Source organism: Saimiri boliviensis, chromosome 8, assembly GCF_048565385.1.
Source record: "Saimiri boliviensis isolate mSaiBol1 chromosome 8, mSaiBol1.pri, whole genome shotgun sequence".
Taxonomy (NCBI): Eukaryota; Metazoa; Chordata; class Mammalia; order Primates; family Cebidae; genus Saimiri; species Saimiri boliviensis.
The window spans coordinates 127,072,396-127,089,702 of NC_133456.1; the positions used below are offsets into that span (position 1 = coordinate 127,072,396).

General features: G+C 44.6%; 1 protein-coding gene and 1 non-coding gene across 8 annotated transcripts in view; one reads left to right on the forward strand and one right to left on the reverse strand.

Annotated features, from left to right (window-relative positions):
- The window catches only part of CREM (cAMP responsive element modulator), a 119,584-nt gene extending 105,963 nt beyond the window's left edge, over positions 1-13,621 (forward strand). For 5 of the 7 annotated variants that reach the window (XM_074405262.1, XM_074405263.1, XM_074405265.1 and 2 more), the window contains 3 exons: positions 958-1,064; positions 3,664-3,770; positions 12,816-13,621. In XM_074405262.1, coding sequence (XP_074261363.1) covers positions 958-1,064; positions 3,664-3,770; positions 12,816-12,980 — 379 coding nt within the window. In that variant the 3' untranslated portion in view covers positions 12,981-13,621. Of the gene's footprint in view, positions 1-957; positions 1,065-3,663; positions 3,771-12,815 lie in introns of those variants that run through there. The other 2 variants (XM_074405272.1, XM_074405271.1) reach the window with 2 other exon arrangements.
- On the reverse strand, positions 4,105-4,207 carry LOC120367633 (U6 spliceosomal RNA). The gene has a single exon (XR_005581963.1). It is a non-coding gene; the product is annotated as a U6 spliceosomal RNA (small nuclear RNA).
- Positions 13,622-17,307: the final 3,686 nt, after the last annotated feature.

Genomic DNA, 17,307 nt, shown 5'->3' on the forward strand with positions numbered 1-17,307 from the left:
CTGTGAGGAGGGCCGTGACCTCGTGATGACACAGAAGGGCATTATTACAGTGTGCGCAGGTGCACCTGGGAGGGAGGGAGGGGCAGGGGTGGGAGTCAGGAGAGATGTGAGCCTCGTACCGGGAAGACCACACTGCGGCCCACACTGAGAGCTGCCTGTCTGGGGGGCTTGTCCAGGGACAGCACAGGCAGAGGGATGGAGGTGAGCTCTGTGCCGCAGGAGCCAGGCCTGCGAACACTATGGGGGGAGGGAGGTTGGGAGTTAGGAGTCGCGTTTGGGAAAAGCAGAGGGTGCACTAGCACAGACTGCAGCCAGGAGACTTGGGAGGTCAGGGAACGGGGCATGATCAAGAGAAGGTGTCGAAATTGAGCATAGGGCCAGGCACAGTGGCGCGTGCATATAATCCCAGAACTCTGGAAGGCCAAGGTGGGAGGATCGCTGGAGCCCAGCAGTTCAAGACCAACATAGTGAGACCCTGTGTCTACAAAATATTTGAAAGTTAGCCAGACATGTGGCGCACACTTGTAGTCCCAGCTACCTGGGAAGGCTGAGGCGGGAGGATCACTTGAGCCCAGGAGTTGGAGGCTGCAGTCAGCTAGGACTGCACCACTGCACTCCAGCCTGGGTGCCAGACCAAGTGAGACCCTGTCTCAAAAAAAGAAAAGAAAGGAAGAAAGGAAGGAAGGAAGGAAGGAAGGAGGGAGAGGGGGAGGGAGGGAGGGAGGGAGGGAAGGAGGAGGAGAGATAGGGAGAGAAGGAAGGAGGGGAAGAGGGAGGGAGGGAGGGAGGGAGGGAGTAAGGAGGGAGGGATTGAGAATAAACACGTGGTGAATAATCCAAATGGCAGGGCCACCAGAAGGGTGGGGGAACTGTCACAAAGGGCAAGGCTGTTACCTCACCATCACTTAGGTGCCACACTTGGGGTTCCTTGGTAAAGCAAGGTGCTTGCTCTTCTAGGCTCACAGCAAGGAAACCGGGCAGTGAACCCACATGTCTTCTAGTCTCACCAACATCAGGAGCTGAACTGAGACTAGAAGTCACTGCCCAGAGCTTTCTGCTACCAGGTGAGCTTTGACCCTGTCATTTCCCAGTGCTAAAAATTATTTTCCATCCTAGAAAAACCTTTTGTTTCTAATAAATGCTTTTTGTTTTACCAGGCAGTGGGTTGTGGGGACTGGCAGTGGAGGAACATACCCATTGAAAATCAGACTAGGAGTCGGGCACAGTGGCTCACGCCTGTAATCCCAGCCCTTTGGAAGGCCAAGGTGGGCGGGTCATCTGAGGTCAGAAGTTTGAAACCAGCCTGGCTAACATGGCGAAACCCCATCTCTACTTAAAATTTAGCTGGGCGTGGTGGTGCATGCCTGTAATCCCAGCTGCTTGGGAGGCCGAGGCAGGAGAATCACTTGAACCTGAGAGGTGGAGGTTGCAGTGAACTGAGATCACACCATTGCATTCCAACCTAGGCAACAAGAGTGAAACTCTATCTTAAAAAAAGGAAAAAGAAAATTAGTTTAACACTTTGGTTTCCTCAGCAATGTTTGCTCAGGAAGTGGCCTCAATTTTACACTTATTTAAAGTCTTTTTTAGTGACACTAGGTTTGTTTTGTTTGGGCTGATGCCAGGGTCTCACTCTGTTTTCCAGGCTGGAGTGCAGTGGTGTGATCTCAGCTCACTGCAAACTCCGCCTCCCAGGCTCAAGTGATCCTCCCACTTCAGCCCCAACAGGCGTAGGCCACCTCTCCTGCCTAATTTTTTTTTTGAATTTTAGTAGATATGGTTGGGGCAGGGCTTACCATGTTGCCCAGGCTGGTCTCAAACTCCTGACCTCAAGTGATCCTCCTGCCTCAGCCTCCTGAAGGGCTGAGGTTACAGGTGTGAGGCACTGCTGACATTAGGTTTTTGATGCCTTACATTGAAACTAATATTGAGGGGTAGAGGTTTTATATTAATATTAACCATTAAGCGTGGGCTGTACTAATTATTTTGGCCAAAAATGATGGTATTCATCTGTTTTTCAAGCAGTGAAGCAAGGGCTTTTTGTGTGTGTCTGAACCTTCAGTGGAGATTTCAGAAAATTGCTAAATGTAAGACTATAGATTGTTTATGTTGTTTAAGACTTTAAAAAAATAACTAGAAGGCCGGGCGCGGTAGCTCAAGCCTGTGATCCCAGCACTTTGGGAGGCCGAGGTGAGTGGATCACGAGGTCAAGAGATCGAGACCATCCTGGTCAACATGGTGAAACCCTCCATCTAAAAAATAAATAAATAAATAAATGAATAACTAGAATGCTAGAGAATGAGTCTTAGTCACATTTTAGTTTTCAACTGAAACTTGACTTACTTGGTATTTGAATCTTTTTTTTTTTTTTTTTTTTTTGAGACGGAGTTTCGCTCTTGTTACCCAGGCTGGAGTGCAATGGCGCGATCTCGGCTCACCGCAACCTCCGCCTCCTGGGCTCAGGCAATTCTTCTGCCTCAGCCTCCCGAGTAGCTGGGATTACAGGCACGCGCCACCACGCCCAGCTAATTTTTTGTATTTTTAGTAGAGACGGGGTTTCACCATGTTGACCAGGATGGTCTCGATCTCTTGACCTTGTGATCCACCCGCCTCGGCCTCCCAAAGTGCTGGGATTACAGGCTTGAGCCACCGCGCCCGGCCGGTATTTGAATCTTTAAACCTGAAAGCAAGAAAATTACTTCTAGGTAGTTACAAACAAAATAGCCCAAGGCACTGCTATCTTCTAAACGGTTCTGCAGAAAGTGTGGTTTAGGATTTATAACAATAATGAAGAGAATAGCAAGATGGAATGGCTGAGCTCTTTCCATCTCACCTGGTACGGTAGGGAATCATTGCAGAAAAAACAACCTTGTAGCATGGAAAAAGATCTGAGATTGGCCGGGTGTGGTGGTTCATGCCTGTAATCCCAGCACTTTGGAAGGCCAAGGCAGGTAGATCACAAAGTCAGGACTTTGAGACCAGCCTGGCCAACATGGTGAAACCCCATGTCTACTAAAGATACCAAAAAAAAAAAAAAAAAAATCAGCTGGGTGTGGTGGCACGCGCCTGTAATCCCAGCTACTCAGGAGCTGAGGCAGGAGAATTGCTTGAACCCAGGGGCAGAGGTTGCAGTGAGCTGAGATCGCGCCATTGCACTCCAGCCTGGCTGATAGGGTGAGACTCCATCTCAAAAAAAAAAAAAAAAAGAAAAGAAAAGAAAAGAAAAAGATCTGGGATCTAAAGTGAAGCACAGCCCAGGTGTGGTGGCTCACACCTGTAATCTCAGCACTTTGGGAGGCCGAGGCGGGTGGATCACCTAGGGTCAGGAGTTCAAGTTCAACTTGGCTAACATAGTCACTACTAAAAATACAAAAATTAGCTGGGCATGGTGGGGGATGCCTCTAATGCCACCTACTCAGGAGGCAGGAGAATCGCTTGAACCCGGAAGGCGGAGGTTGTAGTGTGCCAAGATCGCACCACTGCGCTCCAGCCTGGGAACAGAGTAAGACTCCATCTCAATCAATCAATCAGTGACAGAATGGAGCCATGAAAATCAGGAGTCATGAAAGCATTTTTTCTCAAAATACGGTTGTCCGTGTGTTCTCAGTGTCAGAATCTTCTGAGATGTTTGCTATAAACACACACCCCTGGGTCTCATTCTAGAGCTGCTGGGTGAAAATCGTTGGAAGAGAAGTTTGAGAATCTCTGTTAAACAAGCTCTCCAGGTCATTCTGTGCACGTTCAGTCTGAGAACTGCTGCATCTGAAGAGGTAAGCCCAGACCGCTGTGCAGGTCATTCTGCCTAACAGATCCTCTTCCGGACACTCCGCCATTTCCGTGACCACTTGATGAGAAGTACCGCACTTAGCTTTTTCACACTTCTCCAACTAACAGATTTATGTGTATTCATAAGGTTCCTTTTCAGTAAATGAAAATACATCTGGGAAGATTCGGGGCTTCGAATCCATGTTCACATCTAACACCCGATTGAGACAATTGCTCTGATCTTGGGGGATGTTCAACTTCAGGCAGTGTTTTATCGAAATCGAGTATTGATTGATTGATGGATGGATTTCTGAGGTGAACAACAGCTCAAGATTTTATTAAAATATGGAACTCTTCATGAATTTGCATGTCATCCTTGGCCAGGGCCATGCTAATCTCCTCTGTATCATTCCAATTCAAATTTGAGTATTTAACTGGACCCTTATAAAGAAATAAATGTCCACCTCAGGGTGGTGACTTAAGACTATATTTTGACCAGGTGCGGTAGCTCACACCTGAAATCCCAGCATTTTGGGAGGTGGAGGCAGGAGGGTTGCTTTAACTGGGGAACTTGAGACCAGCCCAGGCAATATAGTGAGACCTCATCCTGACGAAAATAAAGACTATTTTTTTTTTTTTTTTGAGATGAAGTCGGCCTCTGTCACCCAGGTTGAAGTGCAATGGCGTGATCTCAGCTCACTGCAACCTCCGCCTCCTGAATTCAAATGATTCTCCTGCCTCAGCCTCCAGAGTAGCTGGGATTACAGATGCGTGCCACCACACTCGGCTAATTTTTATATTTTTAGTAGAGACCAGGTTTCACCACTTTGGTCTGGCTGGTCTCGAACTCCTGACCTTGTGATCTGCCCTTCTCGGCTTCCCAAAGTGCTGAAATTTCAGGCGTGAGCTACTGTACCCAGCTGAATATAAAGACTATTTTTAATATAATGTTTGCTCATTATATTAAAATGTAATTTTATATTAATATAATTATATAATATAATAAAATTATATAATTATAATTTTTATTTTAGTATACTTTGCTCATATATATGAGCAAATATAATATTAAATTCCTTAGTGTTATTGGTGTCTGAATCCAATACAAGATGTACAAATGAAATACAAACAAAACTATAAAACTAATAAAAATTAAAATTGGCAGCACTGATGAGAGACAGATGGTGTTGTTTGCTGAAACCAAATTGCTCGTGTTTGGTTTATAGTAGTAGAAAGAAGTAGATTCAGGTCCACTTCTATTTTTTATTAAAGTAACATGGCTGCAGGTAAGGTTTTGTTTTCTAAATTGGAATAATTAGATTGCATGCTTAACCAAACTTTCCCTAGCAAGCAATCCTTCAATGTCACTTTTTTGTTGTTGTTGTTTTTCCTGTGGGCACAAAAAAAAGTCACTTTTTTTTTTTTTTTTTTTTTTTTAAGAAACAGGGTTTCACCCTGTTGGCCAGGCTGGTCTTGAACTCCTGACCTCAGGTGATCCACCCACCTCGGCCTCCCAAGTGCTAGAATTACAGGCATGAGCCACCTTGCCTGGCCTTTTTTTTGTGTGTGTGTGACAGCTCTTGCTCTGTCATGTGTGCTGGAAGACACACAGCTCACACAGTGGTGTGATCACAGCTCACTGCGGCCTTGATCTCATGGGTTTAAGAGATCCTCCCACCTCAGCCTTCCGAGTAGCTGGGACTACAGGCACGAGCCACCACTCCTGGTTAATTTTTGCATTTTTTGTAGAGATAGAGTTTGGTTATGTTGCACAGGCTGGTCTCGAACCTCTGGGTGCAAGCGATCCGCTTGCTTCACCTTCCTAAAGTGCCAGGATTACAGGCATAAGCCACTGTGCCCAGCCTTTAATGTCACTTTTAATGACATTTCTCTGCAACTTGAACTCCTGACCTCAGGTGATCCACCCACCTCTGCTTTCAGACACCTATGGCTCTCCAGATGAGGGGCTTTTCTATTTTCTGCAAACAACAAAATGAATATTCATGGGTATTGTGGGCTAACAGGACAATTGAGGTATTATATAGGTACTTACAAAACAAGGAAATGTTTTTTCACGCCAGTAAGATACTACTGAACACCGACATTCATAGCATAAGATTTTAATTGTCTACATTCATCGCTTGAGGGCATTTATAGAATTTTATTGTATTCTTTCTTTGATATTTGCCTTTTAGCGTATTACTACACTGCAGATTAATTACTTCCCCTTGAAGGTTCTGTAGAAGCTTCTCAACAGCACAGTAAAATGGGTTTTGAAATATGAGAATATCCTTTGCATTTGCATTGAAGTATGACAAATATTGCTGGAACAGTATTGAAAAATATATTCTCTGCAAATTTGTACGGGATGGAGATCTTGCTTCTCGTTTTAATTTTTGACAGCAGAAGGAGTGGAAAAAGTAGCTTGATATTGCTTATGATTCCAACACCATTGTTGTCATCCAAATGGCTTTGCTGAATAGAAGCTTCCTATCCAAGCTCTGTTTCGTCCTGTAGTTTTAGGCTTAATGCATCCAAAAACATTATCAAGTCTGCAGCAGAAGCTAATTCCCAAAGCCATTCAGAGTTGTAGTGGTCACGGAAAGTCCTCATTTAGAAAAATTTGAATCTTAGGCCGGGCGCGGTGGCTCAAGCCTGTAATCCCAGCACTTTGGGAGGCCGAGGCGGGTGGATCGCGAGAGATCGAGACCATCCTGGTCAACATGGTGAAACCCCATCTCTACTAAAAATACAAAAAATTAGCTGGGCATGGTGGCGCGTGCCTGTAATCCCAGCTACTCAGGAGGCTGAGGCAGGAGAGTTGCCTGAGCCCAGGAGGCGGAGGTTGCGGTGAGCCGAGATCGCGCCATTGCACTCCAGCCTGGGTAACAAGAGCGAAACTCCATCTCTCAAAAAAAAAAAAAAAAAAAAGAAAGAAAAATTTGAATCTTAACTATGAGCTTAAAAAAACCCTACGTACAATTTTACCACTGCAAAACCATCGAACTGCTGTGTGATAGGGCAAATGAGGAGACTTGCTTCTATTTATGACAAAAATTCACAAGACTGAACATTATTAAGTCCACAAGAACAAATGAAGCTCACTGTTGACACATTGGTTGAATAACACGTGATAGTCAAATATTTTTCACATATGTACCTGCTGATGATGAGTACAGTGAATACAAAGAAGTCTTTAAACACCTTGAATTTTTTTTTTCAGTGTGGCTTTTTTTTTTTTTTTTGTAATTGAAGCTCTGGGGTGCATGCGGAGATCTTGCAGAATTGTTGCATAGGTACACACATGCCATGGTGGTTTGCTGCGTTCATCCCCCCATCACCTACATCGGGCATTTCTCCCAGTGTTATCCCTACCCCCCTCCCCCCCCACTGCCCCTCCCCTAGACCCCCACCCCTCAACACACCCCAGTGTGTGATGTACCCCTCCCTATACCCATGTGTTCTCATTATTCAACGCTCGCCTATGAGTGAGAACACGCAGAGATGCCTTGAATTTAAAAAATTTTTTTGTAAATTTGTTGAACTAAGCCTTTGTCTTCTCCACGTACTTTTTTTTTTTTTTTTTTTTTTTTTTTTTGAGACGGAGTTTCGCTCTCGTTACCCAGGCTGGAGTGCAATGGCGCGATCTCGGCTCACCGCAACCTCCGCCTTCTGGGTTCAGGCAATTCTCCTGCCTCAGCCTCCTGAGTAGCTGGGATTACAGGCACGCGCCATCATGCCCAGCTAATTTTTTGTATTTTTAGTAGAGATGGGGTTTCACCATGTTGACCAGGATGGTCTTGATCTCCTGACCTTGTGATCCACCCGCCTCGGCCTCCCAAAGTGCTGGGATTACAGGCGTGAGCCACCGCGCCCGGCCTCCACGTACTTTTTTTGGGGTGGGATCTCAATCTGTCATCTAGATTGGAGTGCAGTTGTACTATCAAAGCTCACTACAGTATCCAACTCCTGGGCTCAAGCAAGCCCCCAACCCTAGCCTCCTGTGTAGCTGTGACTACGGGCATGTGTCAGCATGCTGGCTAATTTTTGTATCTTTTGTAGAGATGGGGGTGCTCTCTATGTTACCTAGGCTGGTCTTGAACTCCTGACTTTAAGCGATCCTCCTACCTCAGCCTCCTAAAGCATTGGGATTATAGGCATGAGCCACCACACCTGGCGTCTGGATACATTTTTATCACTATCCATTTCAGCACGTTAGTGGATTCCCCTTGAGGTTGTACTGAATTGGTGTTTTCTCCAGTTATCTGAAAATATTCTCAGATTTGTTCCATGCAGACCATTCACAGAGGCTAACACTCAGTGACTTCAGACCAGGCGTTGACTGCTTGAAAACAACACCTGAATAGTGTTGGAAATATCTGTTGAGTCATTAAAAGCCAAGGAAAATCACTCAAAATCATTTGCCTTGTTTTCAAATTGGCTATTAATGTTGCTCTCAATATCCTCAACTGTTTGAGCAACTGTTTTTACCCAAAAGTGAATAGTCAAACCGGTTTATTTTCTCCGAACACATTTCTTTGGCTTCTGGAATTAAATATGATTTAATTAATTCACCATCAGTAAATGTGTTTGTTTGCCTAACAAATGAGCCATTTGGAAATTTATTTGGGTTGCAGCTTCGTTTTAATTTTCTGTTTTAGTGAAAAAAAAAATTATGCTGTCATGAGATAGTCTTTCTGAAATCTCCTAATTTTTCTGACCGGTTGCCTTTCTGTGACTTGAGAATATTGTGAAGCGCTCTGCTCTAGCCTGGGTGAAAGAGTGAGATCCTGTCTCAAAACAAACAAACAAAAAAGATATGTTGTTTGATTTCTATGAATTTTCCAGTTTTACTTCTGTTACTGATTTCTGCCTTTATTCTGTTGTGGTCAGAGGAGATACACTGTATGACTATTTTAAAGTCTTCAGTTGGGTTGTGGTCTAACATAGGGTCTACCCTGGAAAATGTTCCATGTACACTTAATGCATATCCTGTTGTTGAGTAGAGTGTTCTATGTGTGCATGTGTCTGATAGACTTAGAGGTGCTTAATTTTGTTAAATTGTCTATTTCCTTATTTACCTTCTGTCCGCTAGCTCTATCCATGGTTGGCAGTGGGGCACTGAAGTCTACAGCTGTTATTATAGAACTGTTTATTTCCCCCTTCAATTCTATTAGTTTGTGCTTTACATATTTTGATGGTCTGTGAGGTGCATAGATGTTTATTTTTTTTATTTTTTATTTTTTATTTTTTTGAGATAGAGTATTGCTCTGTCGCCCAGGCTGGAGTGAAGTGGCACGATCTCAGCTTTCTGCAACTTCGCCTCCCAGGTTCAAGAGATTCTCCTGTCTCAGCCTCCCGAGTAGCTGGGACTACAGGTGTGCGCCACCATGCCTGGCTAATTTTTGTATTGTTTTAGTAGAGACAGGGTTTCACCATATTGGTCAGGCTGGTCTTGAACTCCTGATCTCAGGTGATCCACCCACCTCGGCCTCCCAGAGTGCTGTCATTACAGGCATGAGCCACCGTGCCCAGCAAATGTTTATAATTTTGAGACGAGTTCTCTCTCTGTTGCCCAGGCTGGAGTGCGGTGGCATGATTACAGCTCACTGTGGCCTCAACCTCCTGGGCTCAAGTAAGCCTTTCACCTCAGCCTCTGAGTAGCTGGGACCACATGCACGTGTCACCATGCCTGGCTAATTTTTAAAATTTTTTGTAGAGATGGGATTTTGCCATGTTGCGCAGGCTAGTCTTGAACTCCTGGGCTCAAGTGATTTGCCCACCTCAACCTCCCAAAATACTGGAATTACAGGCGTAAGCCACTGCCCCCAGCCATATAATTATTATATCTCCTTGCTGTATCAAACCTTCTTATTAATCTATAATGCCTTTCTTTGTCAACTGTAACGTTTAAAACTTTAAAGTCTATTTTGTCTAATATTAGTATAGCCATCCCTGGCCTATTTTAATTGCTATTTGCATGGAATATCTTTTTCCATTTTTCACTTCCAATGAATTGTGTCTTTAGATCTAATAAAAATCATCTGAAGGTAGCAGATAAGTGGGTCAGGTGCTTTATCTGTTCTGCTAATTTCCGGTTTTTGATTGGAGAGTTCAATTCATTTGCATTTAAAGAGATTACTGATAAGGTGGGTTTTCTATCATTTTGCTATTTTTTTCAATATGCCTTATAACTTTTTTGTTCCATGCTTTCTGCCTTACTATCTTTTGTGTTTACTTGATTTTTTATAGTGGAACATTTAAGTTAATTTCTCATTTTGTTGTGTGTATATCTACAGCTATTTTTTCTGTGGTTACCATGGAGATCACATTTAACTTCCTAAAGTTATAAAATTCTAATTTGGATTTATACTGCTTTAACTTAAATGACACAAAAATTAGGCTCCTTTATAGCTTTGTCCCCCAGCTTGATTGTTGGTGTCACAGAATTACATGTTTATAGTGTGCTGCCCCAAGCCATAAACTAATAATTATTTTAAGTGCATTTGTGTCTTAAATTAAAAGTAAAGAAAACAAAATGTGGAATCACAACCCAAAGTTATAATAATACTCACTTTTTGACTAATTTTAAAAAATGTATTAGTCTCTTAAGAGACTATCATATAGTCTATCATACAGAAAACAAAAAGTGAAGTTAAAACCCTTGTTACAACAATACCATGTTTTGTAATGGCCCGTGTATTTACCTTTATTGAAATCTTTGTTTCACCGTATGGCTTCCAGTGACTGTCTAGTGTCCTTTCATTTCACATTGTATGACTCTCTTGAGCATTTATTGCAGGGAAGGTCAGTGCTAATTCTCTCTTCTTTCTTTCTTGTTTTCTTTCTTTTCTTTTCTTGAGACAGGATCTCAGGCTGGGCTCAGACGCCTGGACTCAAGTGATCCTCTCACCTCAGTCTCCCTCCCTCCCTCCCTCCCTCCCTCCTTCCTTCCTTCCTTCCTTCCTTCCATCTGTTCATCTTTGATAGGGTCTCACTCTGTTGCCCAGGCTGGAGTGCAGTGGCACAATTATGGCTCACTGTAGCCTCAGCCTCTCGGGCTCAAGCAAACTGTTGACCTCCTGTCCCAGCCTCCTTAGTAGCTGGGAGTACTGGCATGTGCCACCATGCCTGACTAATTTTTTAATTTTTTGTAGAGACAGCATTTTGCCATGCTCCCACACTGGTGTCAAATTCCTGGGCTAAAGCAATTCGCTCACCTTGGCCTCTCAAAGTGCTGGGATTACAGATGCTAGCCACTGCTCCTGGCCTAGATTTTCTGTTTCGTCATTGATAGTTCTAATTTGTTCATGCCTTGTTATACCTTCCTGTAGTTCTCTGAGTATCTTTAAGACAGTAGTTTTAAAGTCTTTAAAAATAAGTCTCAGTCTCCTGTTTTATTCCTTTCAATGGTCCAGTCATTGCTGTTTTTTTGTTTTTGTTTTTGTTCTTATGCCTCGTTGTTGAGAGCTGGGCATTCATATCTAATAACACGGGGCCAGGTGCAGTGGCTCACGCCTATAAACTCAGCACTTTGGGAGGCCGAAGTGGGTGGCTCATGAGGTCAGGAGTTTGACCCCTGCCTGGCCAACATAGTGAAACCCCATCTCTACTAAAAATACAAAACTTATCCAGGCATGGTGGTGGGCGCCTGTAGTCCCAGCTACTTGGGAGGCTGAGGCAGGAGAATCATTTAAACTCAGGAGGTGGAGGTTGCAGTGAGCCAAGACCGTGCCATTGCACTCCAGCCTGGGCAATAGTGCAAGACTCCATCTCAAAAAAAAGAAAAAAAGGAACACATATGCAGCTGCCTGCTGTGGGAAAGGTGCTGAGAAAAAGGGTAGCCGCTACTGCACCAAGAGCTGAAATTGACCAAATTAACCACGAGTTACCATCAAAGTCTTCCGCTGAAAGTGGCAAGTCTCCAATAGATTCCAGAGTTCTAAAATAGTTACGGCAAAGAGATTCTGCCCGGCAATGGTTGTCTAGATAGGGAGGCCGATTCTTGGTGCTTCCTACTTGATCATTGTCTCAGACTCCATTGTCCAGGACTTTGTTTGAAATTATGGCTTCAAATCTTGTTAAGTCTCTCTCCTTGGGTGGGGTTTTATTTTCAGCCTTATTTATTCACTGTGACCTTGACTTACTGGGTTCAAGTGATCCTCCCACCTCAGCCTCTTGAGTAGCTAGGACTGCAGGAGTGCACCACCATGCTTGGCTGGTTTTTAAATTTTAAAAATTTTAGAGATGGGATTTCACTACGTTGTCCAAGCTGGTCTTGAACTCCTGGGCTCAAGCTTCACAAAGTGCTGGGATTATCAGCATAAGCCACCACACCCAGTCCTGGGTTTTTTTTTTTTTTGTTTTTTTTTTTTGAGGCAGATTCTTGCTCTATTACCCAGACTGGAGTGCAGTGGCGTGATCTCGGCTCACTGCAACCTTCACATCCTGGGTTCAAGCAATTCTCCTGCCTCAGCCTTCTAAGTAGCTGGGATTACAGACGCGTGCCACCACACCTGGGTAATTTTTTTTTTTTTTTTTTTAGTAGAGATGGGGTTTGGCCATGTTGGCCAGGCTGGTCTTGAACTCCTGGCCTCAAGTGATTCACCCGCCTCGACCTTCCAAAGTGCTGGCATTACAGTCATGAGCCACTACACCCAGCCCTAGTCCTAGTTTTGTTTTGTTTTGTTTTGTTTTGTTTTTAAATCTAGAAAAGAAAATGTGGGCTCTTCTCAAAGAAATTTTATGCATAATCAAATAACATACTTTAAAAGTGGGGGCGACCCTGAGACATCCCATTGTCTCACAAAATCACTTGCTCTTCTAACTCCTCCAGCCATTTTCTATTATACTAATATCCCAGAAAGAAACCAAAACTAGCGGGGTCAGAGAAAGCACAGCAGACTCTACGCAGGGACTGAGAATCCGATCCTGTTCGTCCCTTGTCTTTCTAATTCCACATTCAGTGCCTTCTTCTCTTCTTTTCTGCTGCTCCTCTCCCCGGCGCCTCTGTTGATACATGCTCCCTCATCCTTCCTATCCTGACCAAGGCATCTGATGAACTCATTCCTGCCAGCTCTTCTCAGAGTCTGAGTGAGACAGGACCCCAGGGAGAAGAGACTCTTGAGTGTGGACTTGCATTTGGGTGGAAGCACAGACCGCACGCTGTATGGGAAGCCTACCTCCGGCAAGGCTGCCCCTGCTGCCACCATTAGCCCCGTCCCGCTAGCGACCGACTGGACTGACACCATCCTTCCCGTCACTCCCGCCACTCCCTTCCCTCCCAGAACTGCAGTAATATGTCCAATCTAGGACCCAGATCGGGGGTCTGGGAAGTTGAGAAAACATCTAGTTGGCAAACCCTAAGATGTGTTTCAAACCCTAAGATGTGATTAAAACCCTCAGAGTTTTAAATGCTGGCTGTGCATGGACCACGAAGCCAAGGTGGCTATGGTGGTTCCAGTAGCAGCAGTAGCTATGGCAGTGGCAGAAGATTTTAATTAGGCAACAAAGCTCAGCAGGAGCGGAGAGCCCGAGAAGTGACAGGGAAGCTACAGGTTACAACAGATTTGTGAACTCAGCCAAGCACAGTGGCGGCAGGGCCCAGCTGCTACAAAGAAGACATGATTTAGACAAATACTCATGTGTATGGGCAAAAAACTCGAGGACTGTATTTGTGACTAATTGTATAACAGGTTATTTTAGTTTCTGTTTTGTGGAAAGTGTAAAGCATTCCAACAAAGGGTTTTCATGTAGATTTTTTTCTTTTTCTTTATCTTTTTATCTTTTTTTTTTTTTTTGCATCCATGCTGTTGATTGCTAAATGTAATAGTCTGATCGTGACGCTGAATAAATGTCTTTAAAAAAAACAAACAAACAAAAAAAACGCTGGGAAGCTTTGGGAGAGTGTTAGTGCCGGTGCCCACCTGAGATCAATCAGATCATTTGATGTGGTTTAGAATAACTGTCCCGTTAACATTGCCAGGCAGGGCCTGCCACCAGGACATAATTTCTCTTCTCTACATCCAAATCCTAAATCCTGACCTAGGCTTACACAAAGGCACTTTTGGGATCCTTGAGTCACATCAGAAGCTGATGTTTCCGTTTAAAGATCTTGGTGGTTCCTCCAAGGCTTGGTATGTTAAGTGTGTGAATACTGGGCCAGGTTCTATGGCTCAAATCTGTAATCCCAAAACTTTGGCAGGAAGATTGCTAGAAGCCAGAAGTTGAAACCCAGCCAGGGCAACATTGTGAGACCCTGTTTCTACAAAAAATAAAACAATTAGCTGGGCATGGTGGTGCACACCTGTGGTCCTGGCTAGTCGGGAGGCCGAAGTGGGAAGATGACTTGAGCCCAGGAAGTTGAGGCTGCAGTGAGCCGTGATTGTGCGACCGCAGTCCAGCCTAGGTGACAGAGCAATGGTCTGTCTTGAAAAAACAAACATTAAAAACAAGGCTGGGTGGGATGGCCCAAGCCTGTAATCCCACCACTTTGGGTAGGCTGAGGCAGGCAGATCACGAGGTCAAGAGATCGAGACCATCCTGGCCAATATCGTGAAACCCCCCGTCTCTACTAAAAATACTAAACATTAGCTGGGCATGGTGGCGCGTGCCTGTAGTCCCAGCTACTAGGGAGGCTGAGGTTGCAGTAAGCCGAGATCTCACCACTGTACTCCAGCCTGGCGACAGAGCAAGACTCCATCTCAAAAAGCAAACAAACAAACAAACAAAACTGAATAGATTTGGGAGACTGAGGCAGGAGGATCGCTTGAGGTCAGGAGTTTGAGACCAGTATGAACGACAAAGTAAGACTCTGTCTCTAAAATAATTGTTTTCCGTGAGTAGCCAGGATTACAGGCCTGTGCTACCACACCTGGCTAACTTTTGTATTTTCAGTAATCCCAGCACTTTGGGAGGCTGAGGCAGGTGGATTGCTTGAGATTAGGAGTTTGAGACCAGCCTGGCCAACATGGTAACATGGCAAAACCCCGTCTCTACTAAAAATAGAAAAGTTAGTCAGGTGTGGTGGTACACACCTCTAATTCCATGTACTTGGGAGGCTGAGGTAGGAGGATCACTTGAACCTGGAAGGTGGAGTCTGCAGTGAGCTGAGATTATGCCAGTGCACTCCAGCCTGGGCAACAGCATGAGACTTTGTGTCAAAAAAAAAAAAAAAAAAAGTCTAGAATCTCATCTAGATCAGATATAGGTGAGACTCAATGTACTGAGATGGCCACTCCTTGTGAGAGCGAACATTTGAGGAAGGAAGTGCAGGAAGCAGACGGAACAAACACTGGAACGGGCTGGTGGCTCTTCTCTGGCAGGAGCGGGCTCAGTGCGGGCCCCACAGCACATCCAGGCGCCTGCCCTCTCGGCACCTGGGTTCTTGTCCAGCATCCAGGAAGAATCAGGTCACACACTGTTTCAAAGATGATGAACGTGGAAGACTTTATTAAGCAATGGAAGTGGCTCTTGGTGGAAGGGGAGTTGGAAAGGGGATGGTGCAGGAGGAGATCTTTTCCTGAAGCCCAGCGGTCTCTGGCCAGGCTCCCCTCTGAAGCTGCACCAGTGAAGTTAGCTGCGTTTATCTGTAGTCTCTGACACTCAGTTGCTCATATCCCCAACGCTCAGCAGCTTGTATCCCCAACGCTTAGCAGCTTGTATCCCCAATGCTCAGCCGCTCGTGTTGCTCTGCCAGCTGAAGTCTTTATGGGCACAGAATAGGGGCGTGGCAGGCCAAAAAAGCAACATTTGGGTGGAAAAACTGGGTCAGCTGTTTTTAGGGCCGCAGTTCCAAGCTTAAGGATGGGGTTTAGCCAGGAGCCCAGCCGTTCTCTGTTGGTACCATTTATCTTGATGCAAATTCCCCTCTAGCTGTAAGCCTGTGAAATCAAACAAGTTTTCCCAAACATTGTATTTTTACTTCCAAAATACAATGTTGAGTCAGGCATAGGATAGACATTCTCATTCCAAAAGGGAAAAACAGGCAAGAAGAAAGGGGTAACTAACTGTCCCCAGTTCAGTCCAAAACCCAGCAAGGGCAAACAACATTAAATCTTAAAGCTTGAATATCACCTTCTTTGACTCATGTCCCACATGGGTGTGGTTGGGTGACTTTTCTGAGCACAGTCCATGCTCTTATGGGATTCTGTTGTTCCTGGGGCTGCCCCAGGCTGGTGTTGTGTGCTAGTGGCAATACCCCCAATTCTCAGTGCCAATATCAGTCTCAGTCTGTTTGTGCTGGTATAAAAAATAACACCTACTGGGTAACTTACAAACAATGAAGATTTACTGCTCACAGTTCTGGAGGCTGGGAAGTCCAAGATCAAGGTGCTGGCAGAATTGGGGTCTGGCGAGGGCTACTCTCTGCTTCCATCCTGCATATTCTGGAGAGGAGGAAGTCTGTCTTCACATGGTGGAAAAGATGAAACAGGTGAACAAAAGAGTAAACTCCCTCCAACAAATCCTTTGGTCAGGGGCACCCAATCCCATTCATGGGGGCTGGCTGGCATGATCCAGGCCCCTCCTAAAGGCTGCACCTTTTAATACTGTGGCATAGGAGACTAAAATCCACTTTAGTCTAATGAATTTTGGAGGGACGAAAACATTTAAACCTAGCGCAAACAGAAAAATAAAAGAAGGGGGGATTACCATTGTAATTTTGTTTTCTTTTTAAAAGAAATCTCCTGGTAACTTTCATTTAAACCAATGTAATTTTTGTGACAGTCCTCTGTGACTCACATCAGCTGACATCAGACTTGTCACATCCTTGTTTCAGAGGTAATAAATGAATTGTAGGGACATTTTCAGATTTTGTTCTCACTATGCAAAAATCACAATTTTAAGATAACAAGGCCACACTAAACATAGTTTTGGGTTTTTGTTGCCTGAATTGGTGCACGTGCCGGAAGCGTGAGTGCTCCAGTTTGCCCAGTCCACACCACCACCTGCCAATCATGCTGTCCCTTTTTGTTGCTCTAAGCTCAGTGTGTAGCTGAATCTCTACCCCTTTCTACAATTCTGAGACATATTCAATTTTTGGGGGTATGTTTTTATTGAGTTAAAATTTCTGGAAGTTTCTGGCAGTTTCTGGCTGCCATGTAAGGAGATTAGAAGTCATGCTCCATCATAATGAGTTGAACAAACTGAAAAATCAACAGTTCTTTTTAGATCTGTCAGAGAAGTGAAGTCACAGGGAAAACCACTATCCCCAAAACTGGAGAGACAGACAGGCAGTGATGGAAAATCACAACTTGATAGAGTAGAAACCCACAAAGAAAATTCTCCACGGGAATCAGCTCCAGGACCGGAAAACCTGAACTTCGATGGCTGGATTGCCGGAGGTTCCGCGTGGACAAGCCTGAGAGTTAAAAACTTCACGGGGAGCCATTCAGAAGAGACTCCCGCACACTCCTTTGCATTTTACCTCCCAGAGCTCTCCCAGGCCCTCAGAATGAATGAAGAAAAATCCCCTGTGCTTCTGGCAGCGGGAAGGAAAAGTCACCATTCTGAAATCCCCAGAGCATTTGCTCTCAACAAGGT